Raw genomic sequence first — 23,888 nt, 5'->3', positions numbered from 1 at the left:
AAACTTGAAATAGACATTCAATTTCTATAATATGATGTGGTGCAGTGCTGGGAGGGGTGGAAAAGTGCTGCCCTGAAGGGCACTACATCCCCAGAAGCCATGGGGGTTGGACTAGCAATGGGGAGCACCACACCAGAGGAACTCCCCACTGCCAATTCATCCCCCAGGGCTTCAGGGTGGTCATTTTCTGCTTCTCCCAGCACTGCGCCACAATTAAAATGTAAGTCACTGAAAGTCACTCAGTATGACTGCTGTCAAAATTATAACCCAGTAATGACCCACTGTATGAGTAAGAGAGTGGGGGGTACATTAAAGCCTGAATGAAATGACAACTTCAACCCAAAATTTACAATTGAAAGCCTTGTTTTGCAGGGGCCGCTAGCGAGAAAAAAATATGAAATAAAAGCTGACATGAAGTTGGGTTTGGGTCAATGTTTTAAATTAATACTGGCTTAAATCAAGTTGTGTGCAAGGAAGCTGACCTTGCTACAGGGTGCTATCCAGTAAACCATTGCCAGGAAGGGCAGGCCAATGGCCACACCAAGAACCACCAGGAACTTCACAGCTGTGGTTTGCTGCCGCAGCCCAGACAGGTTCTCATACCAGATGGAAAGGAGTTGCTGCTGACAATTGGGATGGGCTACGAACTACACAGACAAGAAAAGGACAAAAAGACACATGAATGAGACTGTGATTCATGTGGCAGCAGTTGTGTCAATGCTTGTCTCTTACTGATCTGGAGAAATGGGGGTGTTTACGTCCAAGCTTTTTCAGGACAAAAGCATATGACAAAAGTGTATGCATTTATGGTTCTTTATATTAGTCATGACTTCCTAAAATGATAAATGATAAAGCACTACCTCAGGGGATTTTCAAACCCACCAATTACCATGGTAATTCCAAAGGAACAACATGAATTTTATCTAATCTTCTGAGCCCTTATTTTGGGAATAAATGTGCAACATTACTGGAACTTGGTTTGGTTAATCTAGGCGTAAATGGTGCAAAATGTAGCTACAATTTCTCCTGACTGTGTTCTGAGTAACAATGGTAATCTCCTCTCGCAGTGTGATGCTGTCAGCTGCAACTGGGTCCTGACAGCATGAGTGGCAACTGTCAGATGCTATTAGAAAAGGATAAAGACATTGATTTGGTCTAAATGTTAGCATGATGTCATTCTTAGTAGGCGCTTTTACCCTTTGACTGATGCATTACGTGAACCTATTGAAAAATAGATCTCATGGAAACCTTACAAATACAATCATTTATTTAAGGAATTGTCTCATATGTTTAAATAAAACCCCAGACTTCATACATTTAAATATTTGTTAGTTTATTTAGTGTATAGACGACTCTAAATTGAATGCTTTTTTAATTGTCACAGATGTGTGTAATTATTTTCATGTTCAGTATTTAGTTTTACTGCTTCTCGTAGCCTGATAAAAACATAACAGACACTAATTTAAACAATGCAAACTCTAGCTAGTTACATTTAAAAACTTCCTTTTTTAAAACCACTACAAAATATAATAGACAATGTGTAACACAGTATATGACCAAAATAAATCATAGAAACCTGCTTTATGAGCCCAAATTAGAAGTAGAGTACACACTGGTAAGTAAAATAAAAAAAATGTTAATGTGTCCGTATATATCTACAGCATAGTATCAGAGCAGCAATATAGCACTGCTTTCATGCATTTTCTAATGTTAATCTGTGGTTTCCATAAGAACTAAAGAACTTAAATTAGTTTAATTCATTCACTTGTATATGATGTTTGCTTATTTATTTATTTATTTATTTATGTATTTATACAGCACAGTATTGCAGATCGAGGCCTTTATTATAACTTGTGGATGTTTTTTTCCATCTCTGCTGTTGTACTTTCCCAGTTATTTAAGAGATCATGCTAGATAAAGGAAGGCAACTGAGTTCTTCAATGTTGATGTACTTCCCTTGATATTCATACACTGAAACAATACACCCACTAATATTTATGTGGTTTTAGAGAATCATATATATATATATATATTGATTCTCTCTTTTTCCGGTACATTTTTTGAGGTATGTGCATGTATTTACAAGACAACTGTTTTCTTTTTCTTTTCCTGTTTTGCTTTTTGACAATTGCAGAAATGTAAGCTAATCCTCTATCAAGTAAATGTCCACTGTAAACTGTATTTAATTAATTGAATTAGTAATTAGTGGTACTATGTCGCCAAGCACCATTATACGGATTACACGTCATTCATTTTTATATCCTTTAAAAAGTTTTTGTTTGTTTTAATGTATAATTTTATAATTGTACAGCTCAATGTCCCTTGGTGTTATTGAAGTAATGTACGTATTCATAGTACAGAAGAGACAGTGGTGCACTCTGACACAGATAGTACAGGTATATCTGTCAGCCTAGATACTTACCTTTTTGAGCTCGTATTTGATCGCAAGCTTTAATCGTATAAGGTTGGGACGCTCATGAAGCCCGTTGCTTGGATTCAAGTCAATGTCACCATTCAGAATGGCTTCCACTTCCTCTGTATTCCTACAAAGGTCCAGAAGTCCCACCACAAAGTCCTTGCATTGCATAGATAGTTTTTTATAATCATTCTTAGAGAAAAGAAAAGCAATTTCATTGTGCATTAGAAAAAACATCTTGACGTCCTGAAGTGAACAGACTTTGTATTTGCAAAGTCATACTTTTTTCCATTCCCTGTTTGAAATAACATTGATTAAGCTTCACAAATCAAGGTAATTTCCAACAAAATCTATTCCTTAATTCCACTCTGCATTCACACAGATTTCTTATATAGAAAAATCAAAGAAGTGGGAGGATTTGATAAAAGTAATGGGACTCTGAACTCTATAACCATGATTATAAGGATATTTAGTTGAAATGAAAGAATGAAAGAGAAAGAAAGAAAGAAAGAAAGAAAGAAAGAAAGAAAGAAAGAAAGCCCAAAACAACAACCTGTAAACATTCAAGAGATCAGTACTATAAACTGAGAAATGCTTTTATATTTGATTTATTTTCCATTTTACTTGCAGTCTGTGCATGGTTCTCTTATTTGGTATATCATTTCACATTGAACACTGTTACAGAGAAACTCCTGACTTATTATAGGGATCAAATTTAAATAATTTAAATTTAGAGAGCTTATCATAGCTGATTAGAGTTGGCTGGTTTTGCTACAACCCCAGATCCCAAATCCTAAAACCAATAGATTAATGTAGTTTTTATCTTTCTTTTTGTGTGTGTGTGACTAGATAGTCCTCACTGGATCTGTCAGTAATTTTATGGGTTTGGGCTTGGTTTTGGACTGAATATGTATTAGATATATTTTTCTCTATACTATCAGTATAGATCTACCTACATATAGAGGAAATACAGCTGTCTATGATTCAGACTATGCCCAGGGGCACATTAAGCCTCTTACTGTATGAATCAATTGCTCAAAAGCATATTTTCAGATAACAAGACACACAGAATATCCCGGTGAATTAAACAGAATTATATTTAATGACAGTCCCATGAGAGCCTTTCTTTTTAACCTCAGAGTTTAAAGCTGAACAAAGAGGAAGCCTATTCATTTAAACTGTCATGAGCCCGCATTGATGCACAGCTGTATTAAGTCAGTACTTCAGTTAATTACATGTGCAAGATTTTGTTTCTCCTGTCAAGAAGCTAAAAACATCTATTATTTCAGTTAATAATAGGTACATTAATGCCCTAAAAGGTTTTTCAACATTTATTGGAAAAAAATAGTTCTGATTCAATGCTGTAAGGCAAATGAACCGACCTGTAACAAAAACACCCACACGTTTTTGGCTACAGATTAGCTGACAGTAAGTTGAGGTGCACTTTAAACTGCAGGTGCAATTGACCCACTGCTCCTGACACAATAGTCTGATGCCAGGTATGATTGTATTGTGTCTGAACCAAAACAACACCGTGTTAGTCATGGATTAAAATATAGAATATCTCCTGATTTATCTATACAAAGTATTTTCTTAAAGTTTCTGACATTATGTAGTGTTTTATATAGCATTCTGTATAATTGTCATATAGATAGATAGTTGGAAGGTATATATATATATATATATATATATATATATATATATAGATGTAGATATAGATATAGATATAGATTAAATGCTGTTCAATGAGTAGCAAACACTTGGTCTGCGAATGCTTCTCAGCTGGTCATAATTATTTTTTTCAATTCAAATGCATACCTTGTACTGTCTATCTGAGTGTAATCTAAGGGCCAAATGAAATGAAAATACAGACCACTCAATCATGGACAGAACATAATTCCTGTCAGTGGATGAGTAGATGTGGGCTTAATGTGCTGTCGCCAACCAAACATTTCTAATGCGCAATCGGCAAATGGCTGCTGGCAAAACTAAATGAATAAATCTTGCAGTCCTACACTCAGATCTGTCTTTAGCTCTGCCCAGGGGTATGTTGTCCCCTGAACTACTACTTCTATTTATTTTTACTTTACATTAAACAAACCTTTGTGGAAACTCTTGCTGGCAATGCTGGAGGAAAGTTACTTAGCTTTATATTTGTTTAAACTCAAGTGTTGGCAACTTCACAATATAGTGATAATAAAATATGTCTGGTTTGTATTAATACGTTTCTGCTATAGATGTAACAGCTCACTATCAGATTATCTTCCTCTGGGCTTTTATTCCTTTAAAAGTATCATCAAAAGTGATTGATATGATTTGCATTCAGTATATCAGAAGGAAATGGACCTTGTAGAGTACGTATGAATAATAAATTATCTGCAGATCTGCAGCTGAGATTTTTGTTCAGCTATGTAAAACAAGTACTTCTTTCGTTGTTTCACTGAAAAGCTCAAGAACGCTATCATTTTTTCAGTCAAATGCGGACATTCTTGTTATCTCAAGTAGGTAAATCTTTTTCGTATTTCTATGTGGCTTAAAAAGAACATGTAACTGGGTAGATTTATGTTGATAACACATTTTGAGAGAATGTATAATTCATTTTTTTAAATGTCACGTATACTTGTATACATATACAGAAACTGTACTGAATTGTGCTTCTAGACAGACTAGGTTGAAACCTATTTTTTTAATTCCTCAGCTTGTAACATGAATTGGAAATTGCAGAACATTTTGTGAAAAGTCTTGAATTCTATTAAAGAATAGCATTGAAGTATTTGGTCAAAGTGTCAATCTGCTTTAGTTTTAGCTTCTGACTGAACACAATTCCCGTGGCAAAAAATGTTCTATTTGGTCTGATAATTAAATATAGGAAAACTGCCTGGAGATTTGTGTCAAATGCTTTTACGCTGTGTGAAATCTTTCTGTTTTATCTGTAATTACACTCAAGACATGTAACTGCTCCTACCATAAAAAGTACAGAAGTTAAGGATATTTTATAGCAAGAAGTGGCATAATTATTTGTATTTAGCATTCAAGAAGGGCATGAAATCAGTTTACAGAGCTAAGCGAGACACTAGGCAATAGAGTGGAACTTAATGAATATCACCCACCTTGAATTCCTTCTCAATATTCGCCAGCACAGCCAGCTCATTGCTGAGCTCCAAGGCAGACAAAACAGGGTCTTCACTGGACAGGGACAGGTACGCTGGACTGGCCAGCCCTTTGTAGGCATTGATCCGGGACCGAGAATGGCTAAAGGAGTCATGTTTCTGCTGGTCACTGCACGTGTTGCATTTGCAGAAATAGTCATGGGGCCTCTCGATGCGGGCTCCCTTTCTCAACAGTATGTGCACAATCTCGTACTCGTGACAGTGGGACGCCAAGATGATTGGGGTGACGTCGTGAGAGAAGCGTGTGCCATCCTCGTCGTAGGCAAAAAAGTCATCGTGCTGCAACTCCGCTTGGCTGGGGCTGGTGGTCAGCCTCTTAGTGTCAACGAAGGCCTTGTGGCTCAGGATGGCTTCCACAATCCGCACATAGCCCTTGCTGATAGCCAGCAGGAGGGCATCCCCAATGCGAGCCAGGTTGTCTTTCTTCAGCAGGAGCTCGGTGACCTCCAGGTGCTCGTTGGCGACCGCTAGCTGCAGTGCATTCTGGCCCATGTAGTCCACACAGTTGACGTTGAGTTCTGGTAGCTCTTCGAGCATCTTGCGAACCACAGGGATGTTGCCGTACTCTGCTGCATCCAGAAACCTCTCCTCCTCAAGGGAAAGACTGCTGGAGCGGGCATTAAACATGTATGCCGGTCCACGCACTGCCTGCCTCCTTCCTTTCGCCATGGTCTGCCGCAGGAGGATTTGCCTATCACCATTGTTCCTTCTGCAAATACATATATGTATATATATATATATATATATATATGTACACACATACAAACAGGCTATTTTCTCATTGAAAAAGAACCAAAACATAAAATGATTAAACCTGTTCTGAGTGTTATTGACTTTCAGAAACAGAAATACTATGATTTTTCCTATGTCCCACCACTGTTCAACCGCAGTCATTCACATAAATCACCTTTTATATGCATGCAGACTGAAAGATTCCTTTTTGCTGTCAATCATATGAAACAAATCCCCAAGATCTTTGGAAATCTTTTTGTTCCATTTTTGATTACATTTTTCTTTTTTTTTTTAAAGAAAATGATTAACTACCAAGCATTTATCTCTTTCCTGTGGGAAATGGAAGTAAAGGGTCGTTGTCTTTAAGTCATCCAAGTTTGAACACTGTGAGGCCTTTCCATATTTATGACGTCTTCCTGTAGGTCCCTAATTATTCTGACATTATGGCCTTAATTTAGGATGTGAAACTCTGTTTAAGGGAAAGTTTCTAAACTACATGAAGTACATTACAAAAAGGACATTGTGTAGCCTTTACATTCAAAGCATAAACAAAAATGCACAGTTAATATGATCGTTCAACTTGTCCTTTGAGTGGCAATTTTTTACCTCAACTTTGTCGGACTTTGACATCAGCGCCCCCAGAAGCATTCTCATAGTAATTCAAATAAGTGCTTCAATTAAGATGTTCTCTCAGTGCTGCGACGAAGCTAAACTGCAAGATGAAGGGCACCAGGCATTGAGTTCAGAATTGAAGTGGTCTTACGTGTTGAGTCACCAGCTTAATGCAATACCAGTTCACATATTTCACTGCTACAAAAACACTGGAATTCACCCCAGTACAGAACGTTATTAATTGCCCAGTCTCCCCCGTAACTTCAGATTTTGATATAGAATTAGTCACATCTACTTTTGCTGGAAGGTTTTCAAATGACTATTAATACCACAAGTTTTTAGTCTTGAGTAGTTGGATTTCCCCTGCCTCGAAACTCTTAATCATATGTACATTATATTTATATCAACTTTCTTCTAGTTAATGTGGTTTTGCAAATGTGACTTGGAATGATGGCTTTGCTATAAATTGACTTTATTTTGTTAAAGATAATAATCAATGCATGGATTCGTCTCTCATAATTTAGAGAATTACGGGACTGTAAAGCAGATGTTGAAAAACAGGAGAACAACAAAAAACGTTTTTTCCCTGAAGGAGCTGTGTAGATTCTGTGATATAAGCCTTTTTAAGCATCACAGATTTTAAAATGATGATGCCAGGAGTGACACTCATTGATGCTCATTACAGATCCCAGATGTGCCAGAAAAGCATGGAAAATAGACAAATATTTTTTCGGACAACAGAATACAGGTCTCTCTTAGGATTTCATGGAGCTCATTGCGCACAGGTTCTCCAAAACAACATACTAGATGGACTAAATGAGACCCAGATTAATTTGCAAAAGCTGAGTAAATAAGGGAAATAACAATGCAAGGGCAAAGGTGATGATTATTTCCACCGAGAATACTTTTAGCGGGGCTCCCAATAAAGGACATTGGATAGGATGGTAAATGTCAGAAGAACAAGGCAGGCAGGCTTTGTGTAATGAACAATGCAGCAGGATTGCGAGCCACCTGTGTCTTTGTCCGTGATAGGGATTTTGATGGGGTGGGTGAGAGGCGTGCGGAGTGATTGCCCAGGAGATCAGGAATAAGGAGGTAAAAGAGCGCACTCAAGAGAAAGCAAGCTCTCAGCAAGATGAAGGATGGATTTGAAGGCCCTCTTCGCAAAACAACACTTGGTTTGGTGTCATTATTCTCATTCATTAAGGCCACACCACGCCTCCTGTTTCACTGCAGCACTTTCTCTGGCTTGTATTTGAGATTCTCGCAGACACATTTTGCATTGCAGCAGGACGCCAAGCGTCAATTCTAAGTGGGATCTTTAAATGTAGAGGAAATTAATGTTTTTGAAATTGGCTTTCCCAATTTTCTGACATTAAAAGACACTCCATCTGGAATGTGTCTGTGTTAACAGCATGTCGGGGGTCATCCATCAGGAAACATTTAATTTATGTTGAAGAGGGAGCTTGTATTCCTTTCTTTATATGCTTTACCGAAGTTACCGAAGTTGTGTGGGCATACGTTACCCAAATATGACCAATTACTAAACTATTCTACTAATTCGAGAATGTGTAAAAGTATAATGGGATTTTATTAGGAAGAGTTCACTACAATAAAATAATAATCACAGTAATCCCATAATCCCTTACATTCCAAAGCTGTCCCTTCTAAGAGATATAACATACTGCAAGTATAAATCATTAAACAAGAAATTAAACACCTAAACACAGCTGTCTGAGACAAAATACACACAACATAAGAAACACAGCTGTAGGAGCTACACATAAACAAGTACCAAGCACATACATATAATACAGACAAATACTTTGAGCAAGTAGACAGGGATAGAAAATATCACATTAATTATTTACACATTGAGCTCTCTCTCTCTCTCTCTCTCTCTCTCTCTCTCGCTCGCTCTCGCTCGCTCTCTCTCTCACTGTGTAAAGCAGCTGTTGTAAGTACGACCCAGGTAGATGTAGTGTCTGTTTTACCACTTAATTAATACTGTTTAAAGTCATAGTTCACAAGGGAATATGTTAAACAACAAAAAGGAAGTGTCACCCATTGGAGATGATCTTGAGACTGAGATCTACACAATAGCTAATATTCAATGAAACTAATGTCCTGTTGAATGTACTCACCCCTTTTTTATAAGACGAAATACCAACACCAAATGGTAAAAAACTAAACATAAAAATAAATTAAGCATTTACCTTCACTTTTACTTTTGCAAACTTAAATCTGTGTGACTCACAGTTGTTAACCAAGAGTGACAGTAAATGTTTTTTGAAAATGGCCCATTATCGTAATTAAGAAGGTGATTTAATATGAGAGGATTTACAGTAGGTCAAGGCTTCTCAAAGATACTTCCCCTTGGCAATGAATCACAACCAGTCCTGCGCACCATAAAAAATCCTCTCCTTAGAAATAAACACCTGACCTTTTAATTTATTTTCTGAATGCAACAGTGACACAGTGGCACTTGATAAACTTGTCCTGTGAATCCGACAATGACAATGCAAGTACTTGTTGAATCACCTGAAACATACTGTATCTTATTTTAAACACATTGTGACCATGAGGTACTGCAAAATAATCCAGGTTGTCTTTAAATTAGTGGCATGGTTGTTGGTGCCAGACGGGCCGGTCTGAGTATTTCACAACCTGCTAAGTTACTGGGATTTTCACGCACAACCATTTCTAGGGTTTACAAAGAATGATGTGAAAAGGGAAAAACATCCAGTATGCGGCAGTCCTGTGGGCGAAAATGCCTTGTTGATGCTAGAGGTCAGAGGAGAATGGGCCGACTGATTCAAGCTGATAGAAGAGCAACTTTGACTGAAATAACCACTCGTTACAACCGAGGTATGCAGCAAAGCATTTGTGAAGCCACAACACGTACAACCTTGAGGCGGATGGGCTACAACAGCAGAAGACCCCACCGGGTACCACTCATCTCCACTACAAATAGGAAAAAGAGGCTACAATTTGCACAAGCTCACCAAAATTGGACAGTTGAAGACTGGAAAAATGTTGCCTGGTCTGATGAGTCTCGATTTCTGTTGAGACATTCAGACGGTAGAGTCAGAATTTGGCGTAAACAGAATGAGAACATGGATCCATCATGCCTTGTTACCACTGTGCAGGCTGGTGGTGGTGGTGTAATGGTGTGGGGGATGTTTTCTTGGCACACTTTAGGCCCCTTAGTGCCAATTGGGCATCGTTTAAATGCCACGGCCTACCTGAGCATTGTTTCTGACCATGTCCATCCCTTTATGACCACCATGTACCCATCCTCTGATGGCTACTTCCAGCAGGATAATGCACCATGTCACAAAGGTCAAATCATTTCAAATTGGTTTCTTGAACATGACAATGAGTTCACTGTACTAAACTGGCCCCCACAGTCACCAGATCTCAACCCAATAGAGCATCTTTGGGATGTGGTGGAACGGGAGCTTCGTGCCCTGGATGTGCATCCCACAAATCTCCATCAACTGCAAGATGCTATCCTATCAATATGGGCCAACATTTCTAAAGAATGCTTTCACCACCTTGTTGAATCAATGCCACGTAGAATTAAGGCAGTTCTGAAGGCGAAAGGGGGTCAAACACAGTATTAGTATGGTGTTCCTAATAATCCTTTAGGTGAGTGTATAAGGGAGACTTTACAAAGTTTTTGAAACTCTTTAAAAACACACATTCCAAAACAATAATGGCACTGTAGTAATGACTTCGGTGTGTCCTGACATTTTAAAGCAGCACTTTCTGTTGAAAAATGTCCACGCTGCTCTGATTTTATTGGACCATATTTTCAAACTACCCATGGAGTATATATCTATCTGCTTTCAGGATTTATGTTGGTTTGTTTATTTTTTAACCGAAAATATCATGAACTGTGTCTACTGTTTCACAACTAAGTGGCATTACATAAAAAAGCACCATCCCCTCAAACTTGCACACTTTTTTCTCTATTATGCCACTAATTAAAAGAAGGAGGAAGAGATCAACAACTCAGTTTAATCCTGCTAATCCTCCTTGATGCACAATCCCAATTTTCTTGTGTTTCCTTGCCTAACAGTAACACAAATTTGATAAAGCTAAAAATAATAAATGTCTGTTTGAGATGTTTTGTTAATTTCTCATGGATCAGATAAATGTTTTGATTGTTGAAAGCTTACAGTTAAACCTCTGAATGAAGAAAAAGAACGTTCTTTGTCTGAAAACATGCGGCACTACATTAATGAAGAAGTAATACTGTCTATGGCAATGGTTTTCAAACCGCTTCTGAAGTACCCTTCAGTAGTGCCCTGCTGGTTTTTGTTCCAACCAAGGTCTTAATTGCTTAATTGAATCCTTAATTGAACTAAAAAGAGATATACTGTTAAATTAAGTAATTAAGACCTTGGCTGGAACAACAACCAGCAGGGCATGGGGTACTCCAGGACCAGTTTGAAAACCACTGGTCTGAGGATCAAGTCTTTAATTCAAGGATTATCAAAATGGATTATAAATGTATCCCTCATATAAACTACAAACCAAGGCGAAAAGAAGAGTGTGTGGGAGATCACTAATCGCATAAAGACACACTGAGTGATGTGTAATGTTCAGCATGTAAATACAAAAATGCACAGTGAGTAATGTATACTGTTCAGTGTGTAAATACAAAGGCACTTAAGAGGTTCATGATTATAGGGTGTTTAAAATTTAATCATATTAAAACCATGTTCACCCTTACTAAACATCTCTAATGGGGGATTTGACAAATCAATTAAGCACTCGTTAAACAAGCATCCTAAAATCCATGTATGCTTTTAAAAAATTGTAAGCTTGGCTTTTACCCAGATGCTCATAAAAAATATATCCATGTCAAATAATTCTCATTTTATATTCAATATTTCAAGAATTATAACATAATCCACCCTTCTGTAGTAATCCTTAAAACAATATGCTTAATATCATGTATACATCAAGCTGAAAGAGCCTAACATCCTCTTGCCTTACGTACAGCATCTCCATCTGGCCCTACTCGTCGCCACAGTACTCTTTATCACACCTCTAATCTGTAGGGTCTGTAACCAGCTACAATATTTAAAAGGGGTCACTACATCCTTGGCCACCATTTGGTATGTGCTAAAAACTTGTGTTTATGAAGCACCTGCAGATCCCACAAGCTACAGCTTTGCTTTGCAACCTATAATCTGTTTTCACCAGCACATCAGTATTGCACATTGCTGGAAATCTATGCTAGTTATTGAAATATAATGCAGATAAATATATACTCTGGTGGAAATTGTCTGAAACTTGCACTAAGAAACTCAACCAGAAGGTGTGGGATAAAATCAACCCGCTTTGTGTGCGGTCTGGAAAAGACGTACAGAAAGGATAGAAGAACGTACTAAAACAAATATCTAAGGAAGCATCCGCGTGCTGGAGGTAAACAGACCCCAGGATTGGCATTGACATGGGGAGGAGTCTCGATGTTTCAGAAGATTGACGTGGGCAGGAGAGTGGAGTGTGTGTGAGCCAGCTAACCTTTTAGCATAAGTCTTAGTCTTTTTATGCAACTGACTTACTTGCCTTAGACTGGTCTAACTGTCAAATTAAGAATAGTCTAATGGTTTTGACTAGTCTAATATAGTTTTATGCAACCAACCCCAGATCACATTTCATTCTTCTCTCTACAACATGCCTGCTACTGAAGCAAACTGTATTATAATCCTTCACCTCATTGGTATCTGGTACTGTATTTTTGCTTCACTAGGCAACTTTTACATCAGACATATTAATAATAATAATTCACAACCATTAATTTCTTCTTCCGCAATGGACTCTCAACTCTGATCTACTGAGCGTAAATCTGCAATCAACAGGCCCCAGTTGGATAAAATGGATAGATGCCCTTGTCTCTTCCTTTGTCAGTATATTAGTTATATACCACCAATGAAGTTGATAGAGCTTGTTTAGCCTCCATCAATTCGTTTAGATGTCAGTGTATCAAATTCTTAATTGACTGAGCCTTGTGCATTTGCTTTGATGTTTCAATAATGTTTCCATGTTAGTTTTAACTGATTTACTTCTGCATTAAGTAAAAACATCATTACTGTACATTCGTACTGCCAAAGCAACCCAATATGTCAATAACAATTTTCTTTTCTATTTCTGGTATTTAATCTGTAACTAAATATCAGCAATGGCTCACTTATGGATTGCTTGATAAATCTTTCTGTTTGCTTGTTTTTTACAAGACCCCCCAATTTCCTGTTAAACAATCTTTAACCTCTGCTTGACAATTGTACAAAATATGTTTTGTGTATAGACTTAATTTTCTGGTTGACTAAACTGATAGTATTGTTGTGTTACTTGGGAAAGACTTCACATACAGTAGTTAACAATGTCAAAACACGCAATTGAAGCTGACATTCTGGTTTCCTTCCTGGCTACATTACATTCATACCAAACAAATAAGATTGTCCTTTTGCGTCGATGTTGTTGTCTAAAACTGACTGCCCAAATGCCACTGTTGACTTTGACAAACAACACACAATGGCCAAAAAGAACTGTACTGCGTTCTTGCCAAGCATTTGCATGCTTTCAGACTGCAGTGGAAATAATATTGTCTCTGCTTGATGCAGTCTTGTGTACGGAGCCATAGAATCATGTTCTGTGTCCTTAACTTAATATTGAAGGCAGTAAATAGTATCGATCTTGGATTGTCAAGTCAGGTGAAGCTGCTGTCTGAACAGTTAAAAAAATTTAAAAGGCAGAGCTATCAAACACATCGATATACATGTTCCTCAGACGGCAGGTTTATTACAGTTGCCAGGATTTCTCAATGTTCACCTAAAGCTATCAGAAAGGTTTCTCAAATTAAACTGAGATTGAAAAGACATGTATTTTCCATTACAAGAGGTTACCCTTGAGCTCACTGGAATCCAATGGTGCAGATGAATGCTTGAGAGAAAGGCCAGCTGAGCCTTCCCTATCTCCCGAGCACATTGACGGCATATGTGAAATCTTTGCCAGTAAAAGTAGGCCATTTACACCTATCAGTACTTGTATCAGGTACACATTTACTCCTTTGAGGAATAATATATTATTAGTATATTTGTCCACCTCATTTACACTGTAAAGTTAAATAGCAATTTCCTATAGTGCCCTGCTCACATATTTTGTATGTGTTAAACAGTAATAAAAACAGTAGAAGTAGAAGTATGCCCTCAATGTGGATCCTGGGCAGGATCCCAGTCATCTTTAAAGATGTAAGCAAAAAGAAAGTGAAGGGAAATGTAGCCTATTATCCCTGCTGTTACAATAGCTCAAGTTTTTTGCTGTTGTTGTTCTTTGCTATTGTTTTTTAAAGAACAAAAACAGTTTTGGCAATGGTGAACGTACACTGATAAAAAAGAATGCAAGGTATCACAGAATTATTTTGTGGGAATCTAATTAAATCACGAAAAAAGACATGGAAATAAATCAATAGATAGTGAATTTATCTGTACTAATGTGTGAAAAAATATCTGAAAACATCAGTTACGCTGTGTGCTACCGATTGCGAAATGGAGAGTCAAGTACTGTCAAACTGGTTTCTATGGTGACCAGTATTCTTCTAAGCCTGATTGATATCCTTACAGTCCAGGAGTATATATGGTTAGCATCCTAGTTCTCTAAAGGTTTAGTCATTTGTAGTTTATTTTAATGTGACTTTTTAGTGATGGCTTCTAAGTTAAACTTGTTTCTTTCTTATTGCCTGTGGACTATACCCAAAATATACTCTTTAATTTAATACAATTATTTAAAAAAAAAGAACTTTGTAGTAATGCTTTAAAAAAATGAAAAGTATGATTAAAATACTTAAAAGTGATGTTATTACATAAAGCTTGAAGTAAGTTATATATAACTAATATATACACTCACCTAAAGGATTATTAGGAACACCTGTTCAATTTCTCATTAATGCAATTATCTAACCAACCAATCACATGGCAGTTGCTTCAATGCATTTAGGGGTGTGGTCCTGGTCAAGACAATCTCCTGAACTCCAAACTGAATGTCTGAATGGGAAAGAAAGGTGATTTAAGCCAATTGGGCATCGTTTAAATGCCACGGCCTACCTGAGCATTGTTTCTGACCATGTCCATCCCTTTATGACCACCATGTACCCATCCTCTGATGGCTACTTCCAGCAGGATAATGCACCATGTCACAAAGGTCGAATCATTTCAAATTGGTTTCTTGAACATGACAATGAGTTCACTGTACTAAACTGGCCCCCACACTCACCAGATCTCAACCCAATAGAGCATCTTTGGGATGTGGTGGAACGGGAGCTTCGTGCCCTGGATGTGCATCCCACAAATCTCCATCAACTGCAAGATGCTATCCTATCAATATGGGCCAACATTTCTAAAGAATGCTTTCAGCACCTTGTTGAATCAATGCCACGTAGAATTAAGGCAGTTCTGAAGGCGAAAGGGGGTCAAACACAGTATTAGTATGGTGTTCCTAATAATCCTTTAGGTGAGTGTGTATATATATATATATATATATATATATATATATATATATATATATTTATATTATCAATATTAGGCGACTAGACATTCAAAATATATATGTAGTAGATTATTTAATTTGTTATGCATAAAAAATACATTAACATGATATAAACATGAAATGTCCCAAATGATTACTTTGATTTGCTGGAAAATAAATATCATATAGATAAATCTCAATCAACATTGAAGCCCCTTCCTGAGTCCGGATGGCAATGAGAGAGTCCTGGGAAACGGAGCGACTAGAACTGCTTACTACAGGGGGCATGATAAGTGGGGTTCACCTGGCCATTGTGGTGGGATATTACCATCATGGCATTTAAGGAACAGTGTGAACTGGCATCATGTGCCATACAAATAATATAAACATAATACAAATAAAGATGACAATTAATGTAGAAGTTCATCAGCTGTGACCAATACATATGGCAGCCCAGACCAAGAGAGACAAGCATCACTGGACAATCAGTTACTGGGCACATCTGCATCATCCTCAAACTAGAACCCACTTTCCAAGTGTATGATAGAACAGTCGCGCTTATGTCTAATCCCTCTGTATATATATATGTATGGATTTCTATACACACTCACTCACACACACATATATAAATAGTTGATAGAATAACTGCTTCAACGACAAGACTAAACATCATGTGGCTCACACATAGGCATCCTGCAAATTATTAATTATTATTATTATTATTATTATTATTATTATTATTATTATTATTATAAAGTTAAAAACGGCTTTGCATTGGCTGCGCGTAAAACTAGAAATCCATCCTAACGACTATTAGTGATGAAAGCAATATTCATAAATACATTTAAAATATTAGTATTACGTGTAAACAAAGTTGCCAATTAAAGGATCTAAGTGCTCTTTACCACATTGATCGTATTTGCTCCAATCCATTCATTATAAAACACAAATGCGAAATCAAGGAGGCTACAATGTAACTATATTTAAAACTTCAAAATGCGCTGGATATGCAGCAAAACCAAAAACCCCACTCACGCATGGCAATGTCCATGGTAGTTGGCATAGCTCTCTTCCCCCAAGTCTGCACTCATCAGTAGATAGTCCTGGCTGTGTCTTCTCTCTCCCAGGTGAGCACGTCTGCCTGGATTGTGGTTTTCGGCAGGTTGGGGGTTAATCTGACTCATTTCAGGTGCATTTCTGTCCCCAGGCGATCCGAGCCCCCACTAGCATGCCTCTGACAGAGATCCCGCTGTGCTGCTTCATCGCTCGCAGTGAATGGCCGGAGCGCAGTTTGCAGCCCCTCTCCGCGGTGACGTTTGAGAGGTGGGGGCTTCACTACCGTAATACACCTCCACCCCGGTATAGCGCGCTAAATCAACAACACCCAGCTTTTGCTTTTCCTAAGGAGCACAAACTGAACTGCGTGTGATGAAACCTTCAAAAATGAGCATGAAGGTGATGATTATATTTGGCCAATTAAGAAATGACTCTAGTAGCTGTGTCAGTGCATTCCCTTGTTGTCCAAGCTGTCACTACAGAGGCTGCAAGTCGATAGGAATGAATAGAAAAGGCTTACACCTTCTATGGGCGTTATTTTTGGTAATTTGAATTTGATTTAATCTGGTTGACTGGCCTTCCTTGCAGCAATCCCAGAGACAGCTTGTGTTGAGCAGTAAATCAAGTGGAACCATCATTCTAAAGGTTCCCAAAGGATGGCTGGGAATTCACGCCTGGAGTTCACTACCAAATGTATTATTAAAGTTTAGGTTTCCCCTGAGTCTTTAGTGGTGTGTTGTTGGTATTGTGTACTGCTGCTCACTTGCTTTTGCATTTAGGGAACAGCAAATTGCAATATGCTTTAGAATTCAAATAAAACCAATATATAAAAGTTGGTTTAGGCTTTTAATTTTGGCATGCTGCACAAGATTAAGATAAGTGAAGCATGGGTGGTTCAAATTCTTCCCTCTCACACACATCCTATATTTGGAAAACCCTCAGATGGTGTCTTAAATCAGAACAACTTCCTGTTAGCCCCCTAAAACATAGGCAGATATACTGCACTAATAGAGATATACTCGTCTTAACGCAATATCCTGGTTGTTTAGTGATACAATCTGATTATAACATTATTTTTAAATTGCTTCCTCAACTTTCATACTAAGATTTATCAAGCGCATATTTGGCTTTGAATACTGATACAGTTATCGAAATGTTTTTCCAATAGTGGATTGTGGAGGCATGTAATATAGTACGGTGGATAAGTTATAGTGTGAGAAGGCGGTGGACACAGGGTACTTTAAATTATAAAGGCTCCATGCCAGCAGGAAGGATATCATTTGGTGAGAATATAGGTCACAAATGACCCATTTCTACTAAATACAACCAGTTCCAACTTTTCTAAAAACAGACGCCTTTTGTAAAATGTGTGTTTTTTTTAAATGATTATTATTGCAAGGATCATTCTGCAGCAGTTATAAAATGGTCTGAAATGTCATATAATTTCTCTGTTTGTTGGAGCTTGTCTCCTGTCTCAGATACAGTATTTAAAATGAATAATTACACACCCTGTGTTAGGTCATTTGAAGCACATGGACAATTAGGACCAAATACAACCATATCCTTTTATTCCTCTCTGTCTATCGATGCTATGTTCTTTTGCTGCTCCATGTGAATATATATATATATATATATATATATATATATATATATATATATATATATTTTGTGCCAGCTTTCAAGCAATCCCATTTGAAATTAAATGCTTCCACCTCTTACATTCCATTTCATGTCATTCTCCAATCTCATGCCTTTTCTGCTTAATGCCTTTACAATTTAGATGGAGAATAGTATGCCCCTAATGAATTTAATCCCAGATGTGTCAAGTCTCTGCTCTGCTTCTATTTAAGTTGCCTTGGAGGCTAAGTAAATTAAGATGACAACTTGAGGACAGGAATTTCATTCAGACTGGCAGCAAGACATCTTCTTTCTCTTCACATTTATATTTTTGAAAGGATGTGTGCAGGACATGTACCGTAATTACAAGAGGGATTGCTGCTATACCAAAATCTTTTCATATAGACTACTCGGCTACAGTACAGTATGTTTGTAGTCCGTACTTCACACAATTGTATCAGTGTTTTGGTGCTGTAACGGCAAATCCTTTCTGCATTAATCTGTGTTGTTATTGGTTTCAATACAGGTTCTCAATGTGCTAGTTTTGTCTAGAATCTGGACTTCATTCCAAAGAGTTAAATTTGGATTTCTCATGCTGTACATATGTGTAATTTATCTTCAATTAAACTATTAAAGGTGTAGAAGTCTAATTTCTCTTCATTCCTTTTTCTCACCCTCCCAACTGGCTACAGCCACTATTGTACAGGAAGAACATGTGAACTGTTATTCTCTGTAATGTATGGTAAAACAAGAGAAATCCCTACAGTGACTATCCAACTTCTCAAGAAAACGTAATACAATCAAATTCATTACTAATAAGAAATCAATGCTAGACAAGGTCATAGGCAGAAAAAGTGCCAGATCTCAGATGAAAGAGTACAATAATTAAAAATGAAATTAGATCTGAATAGGTCAGCATTGACTCTTCGTTCCAAATAATCTGTGACTAATCTCTTCTTTTATTATAACTGTGAAGTCAAATGTTTATTAAATGATAAGCCAATTAGCTGGAAGACATGTAATGCTAAATGAGTTCATGAGAAACATAGCACTACAATTAGACATTTTAAAATATTAAACTTACAGTTTGAATATTCTTCTCATCATCTACTTTAAAAAACACTCTCCTTGACTCCCTTATCTATAACACATGCATTAATATTCTTCTCTAAGATAGGAAATATTTTAGTCTAGGAAACTAATTACTATCAGGTAGCTATTTTTACACCCTGAGTAAGTCAGATATTTAAAATGTGTGTTATCTATGTTTTTTTGTTTTGTTATCTGTGTGAACTGTCTTTTGTTGATGTTTTTGTTGTTGCTGTTGTTATAAAAACTATAATTTCAAAGCAGATGTTTCTATACATACTGAACATCTTTAGTGTTTAGTAGCAATTGGCAGTTTGATGTACTCTTGAAAATAATGATGTTTGCGGGAGGATATGATGGTGCCTCTTTCTTTGATAGCTGGATAGTAATCATTTGACATTATTATCATTGAGTTATAGGAAACCTTACATTAGTGCATAATAGTCCCCACTCAGTTTTGACTATCTTATTCCAGCTTGGCCTTCTGAAGTAATACAATTGTCTTACCCTCTAGGAATTAAAACCTTATTTGTAGTTTCACTAATTACATTTTATGTTGGTTTAAACTGCCTTGATTTTGTTTGTAAAGATGGTGTACACTATTAACGTTACATATGTAATCTGTTTACCTTTGCAATTTAACAAGCCTGCCATTTGTGTATAGATGTTTATTTTTTGGGCTTATGACAATATGTACTTGCAGGCTATATTTAGTCCCTAAATGAATACAAATTATGTTCACTGAGAACCAGGTATTTGCCAGCAGAAAAATAGGAAAGGTTGTGCAAGTTTATAGGGGATTTGTGAGGTTGCAGTCAGCTAACTTAAATTAAAAAGCTTCATTTAATGAATTACTAAAATAGTTTTTTACATTTAACTTACTGTAAGGACTTTAAATTTAATACTGTATTTGATAATGGCCTACTGAAGCAGCCCTGTTTGTCTGTGGTGAATTTGTAGTGACCTAGAATAGCCAGAGACAATCTAAAATTCAGGTGAAGGAATAAAATACCTTACAAATTAAGCATGTTTAATTTGAAGAAACATTTTAAATAGAAATACAAATAAATAAATGATGTCTGGTTTTGGAAGGGACGTCAGCAATCACATGACTGCCTATTATGGTAATTTGTTAGTTTTTCCAGTGATTACATTTGTGCATCATAGCAGAAACACTATGTAATCTATAAATGCTAAGGTTTTATTAAAGTTACCTGTCTTTATTTTTTTCCCATTGAAAATGTACTGTGTTTAACAAAATGAAAAGATTGAGGGCAGTATTTATATTTCCTGTCTTAAATAATCTACTTTAGTGTGCTGACTTTCTGCTGTCAAATATATTTTCATCCATTCCTTCTATTCCCTTGAGATGTAATGGGAGACAAGGGTTTGATTGAGTCCTAAAGGCAAATTACAGTCTCAAAATCCCTTTGGATTTCTAATATAAAAACAGTAGATTACACTTCTCCTCTGGGTTGTTGCTTCGTGTGGGTTGGTGAGGAGGTCCTGTGAATTCCAGCATGAGTTAGAACCCGTCACCAATGTAAAAAAATACCCACCACTACAGAAACGTGCCACCACTATAAGTGGGAATGATGGTCAGGGGAGGGTTTTCAGCCAAGCATAGTATAAGAACACAGAGGGGATTTTAGTTTTTTTCTTATCAGTTTTAATATTTTTGATTATGCAATGTTTATTTTCAGGTCGTTTACAATACGTTCTGTTTGCTCAATATCTTTTGGACTGGCGGCAATAGCTAATTAAACAGCATTAATTTTATAAAATGCACTGATACTATTTTGCTTCCAAACAAATGATTGGATATTTGGGCCACTGTAATTTGCTGCTGCATGTATTCTGTTTATTAACTCACCTTAACCAGCAGTGCTGCTGATGAGTGTAATTTGCTCTCAGTCATACTGACCCAGGCGAAGCACAGAGCTCTGCAGAACAAATGCAATAAAAAGACAGAACAGGTCGCTATTGACATAATTGCAGCTTTTCCAGGAAGCCCAGAGCCAGAAGAGATTTCATGTATATACAAAACATTGTCTTATCACAACAATATCTATATTTGAAAGAGGCCATTCCCATGTAAAACAGGATTTGAACAGAAGATGCACGCCTCATATTTTGTGTCAGCTGGACTACTTTCCATTTCATAGCAAAGCTTTCCAAAGCTTTCTATTCCAATCCATATGTAAGGAGACAACTCAATGAGGCCTGATGGTGTTTGATAATTAGGAAAGCAATTCCAAAAAATAGAAAATGCAAAATTAAAAAATAATAATTAAAACATAAATGCTTAAATACTAATTAATTACATCAATATAATATAATCAATCAATATAAGTGTCTACCTCCAGAAAAATATGTTTTGTTTCTGTATTTTTCAAAATTTCTTACAGCAATACAAATCTTTAGCAATTATGTGATTTGTAATAGCAGCCATGCTGTTTGTTTGCTATTTCAGGATTACAATTAGATATTGTACTGCAAATTTAGTTGTTATCTTTGTTGTTTTGTGGGCATTATGGGATTATTCCAAGAATTTTGGTGTTCCTCACTGTCTCACCACTTCCACTTAAATTGCCTTTTGCCTTGTTAATTCCAGCTTTCTCTTACTTCTACACACATAAGAAAATCTTCAATGTTTAACATTCCCCGCTGTGTTGTCCATGGCAATGATTTCAAACATCTGATTGAGAGGGCCCATTCCACCACTACTGATAAGAGGCTGATTAACGCCCAGATTAAATAAAAACTTTGATCCACTGCTAAATTAAAATTACAAACCTAATACTTGATTTTCATTCAGTAGGAGCAAGAAACCTTTGAAAAAATAAATAAAAAGCTGCCATCATATATAGGAATCGGGATTTGTGTTTGGCAGGTGGATTAAGGCTTATCAGAATTTTGTACACAATTTGTTGGAGTGCAACAGAGCCTACATTTATCAAAAAAGACTAATTTGTTTCATATGGCTGTTTATTGACCAGCTGAGTCTTACTGAGCCTTATCTCCACCAACTTGTAATTATATTTCCTTTGAAGTAAGAGATCTCCCTTTTTCTCCATGTTTTCATTTCCAAAGCTTGATGTGCACATACTCAAAATAAATCATTCCTGGCAGAGTGGCTCCAGAGAGTTAATTTCTATCACCTTTCTAGATTAAATAGCATAAATGCCCACTTAATACCAACACACTTGCAACTGCGACACTATAGGATATACAGATTGCATTTGCATTTTCAAAGTAAAATCTATAGTCATCACAGTGCTTTGTATTCGATTGGTAACGCCATTATTGAAGCTATTTCCGCTTAACTACTTGTGTTCTGATAGTTTTAAAGGATTTACACAGTAACAGTCAGCATACTTGGTTTAATAATTTCTGTTGACCAGGAGAACCTCTCAGTTTTTTTGGAATGTAGTTCCAAAGACGGGTCAAGGTAAACCGGAAATAAGGTCATGGGAAGACACCGTTTTGGTTTGGATTTTATGTTTGTTTCTATTTCAGTCAGATTGATGGTGATTGCAGATGGCCAGCATATTATTTTTATCCCACTTCCTGCACATGAGTTTCGAAAGTTGGTATCTCCAGCCAAATGAAAGCCACCAGAAGTATTTGTCCTACTTTCTCACAGCCAGGGCTTTCGCACACCAGTCTGGATGAGGTTGGACATCACAGACTACATCTTTCAGGCACGTCTCCTAACACAGATTGTCACTATAGCGTATATTGTTTAGAGCAAAAGAAATTGGAATAACATTCTCAAATAAATCACTATAATTGTATACAATTTTTTAAAACAGTCCTAATTGGAGATGCAAGGGGGTAATATTCTCATGTGTTTCGGGGGAGAAGAGAGGCCCTTCAAAGCTTAGCGTATTCAAGCTTAAGCATTTGGAATGTTCTTCCGAGAAAGTGACCAAGAAAAGGAAGACAAATTCTCAACAACATTCTTGACGTGGTAAAGTTAAGCTGTGTAACTTGTTAGTGTAGTCTTTTGGCATAATGTCTCTGTAATAACACTCCCATAACTGTTGTCTACTGCAAATATATGCATCATTAAATAGAATTTGTATGTGACATAAAAAGTATTTGGAAGATCAAAGCTTTTATGGCCAAGACTGGTCAAAGTATGGACAACAATATCCCAAGCACTCCACATATCTGGCCTTTGTGGTACTCAAGGAACCCCACCTTGAATCCTGTTGCAACAAAGTATGTGCCAAAACACTCTGTAGCCATGTGGCAAAAGGTTTTGAGGTCTGACAAAATGAATGGAACTTTTTGGCCTAATGCAAAGCATGTTACCCTCTGCAAGAAAGCTGAAACTGGGATTGTTGTACCTTTCAGCATGACAATGACCCAAAAAACGCAGCCAAACCTACACTGGAGTGGTTAAGGAACTAAAAGGTAAATGTCCTTGAGTGGCCCAGTCACAGCCCTGACCTCAATCCAATTGAGAATATGTGGCATGACTTGAAGCTTGCTGCCCATCAACGCTCCTCAATGAACTTGACAGAGCTTGAATAGTTGTCTATGTGTGTAAAGTTGGTAGAGACCTATCCCAACAGTTTTTTAATAGATTTTTAATAATATTTTTTTACAATTAAAACTTTTTCCCCTTAACAGGTTGGAGTACGGTGTGT

General features: G+C 36.9%; 1 protein-coding gene across 1 annotated transcript in view; it reads right to left on the bottom strand.

Moving 5' to 3' along the window:
- The window catches only part of LOC136746732 (short transient receptor potential channel 6), a 29,944-nt gene extending 12,957 nt beyond the window's left edge, over positions 1-16,987 (bottom strand). Inside the window, exons 1-4 of the mRNA XM_066699409.1 lie at positions 16,504-16,987; positions 5,527-6,295; positions 2,423-2,608; positions 483-647 (exon numbers count right to left, since the gene is read on the bottom strand). Of these exons, the coding sequence (XP_066555506.1) occupies positions 483-647; positions 2,423-2,608; positions 5,527-6,295; positions 16,504-16,652 (1,269 nt within the window). The 5' untranslated portion in view covers positions 16,653-16,987. The remainder of the gene's footprint in view (positions 1-482; positions 648-2,422; positions 2,609-5,526; positions 6,296-16,503) is intronic.
- Between the last annotated feature and the right edge of the window lie 6,901 nt (positions 16,988-23,888).

Source organism: Amia ocellicauda, chromosome 3, assembly GCF_036373705.1.
Source record: "Amia ocellicauda isolate fAmiCal2 chromosome 3, fAmiCal2.hap1, whole genome shotgun sequence".
In the NCBI taxonomy this organism is placed as follows: Eukaryota; Metazoa; Chordata; class Actinopteri; order Amiiformes; family Amiidae; genus Amia; species Amia ocellicauda.
Note: the sequence above shows the minus strand (reverse complement) of the source record. Positions and strands in the feature narration are given on the sequence as shown.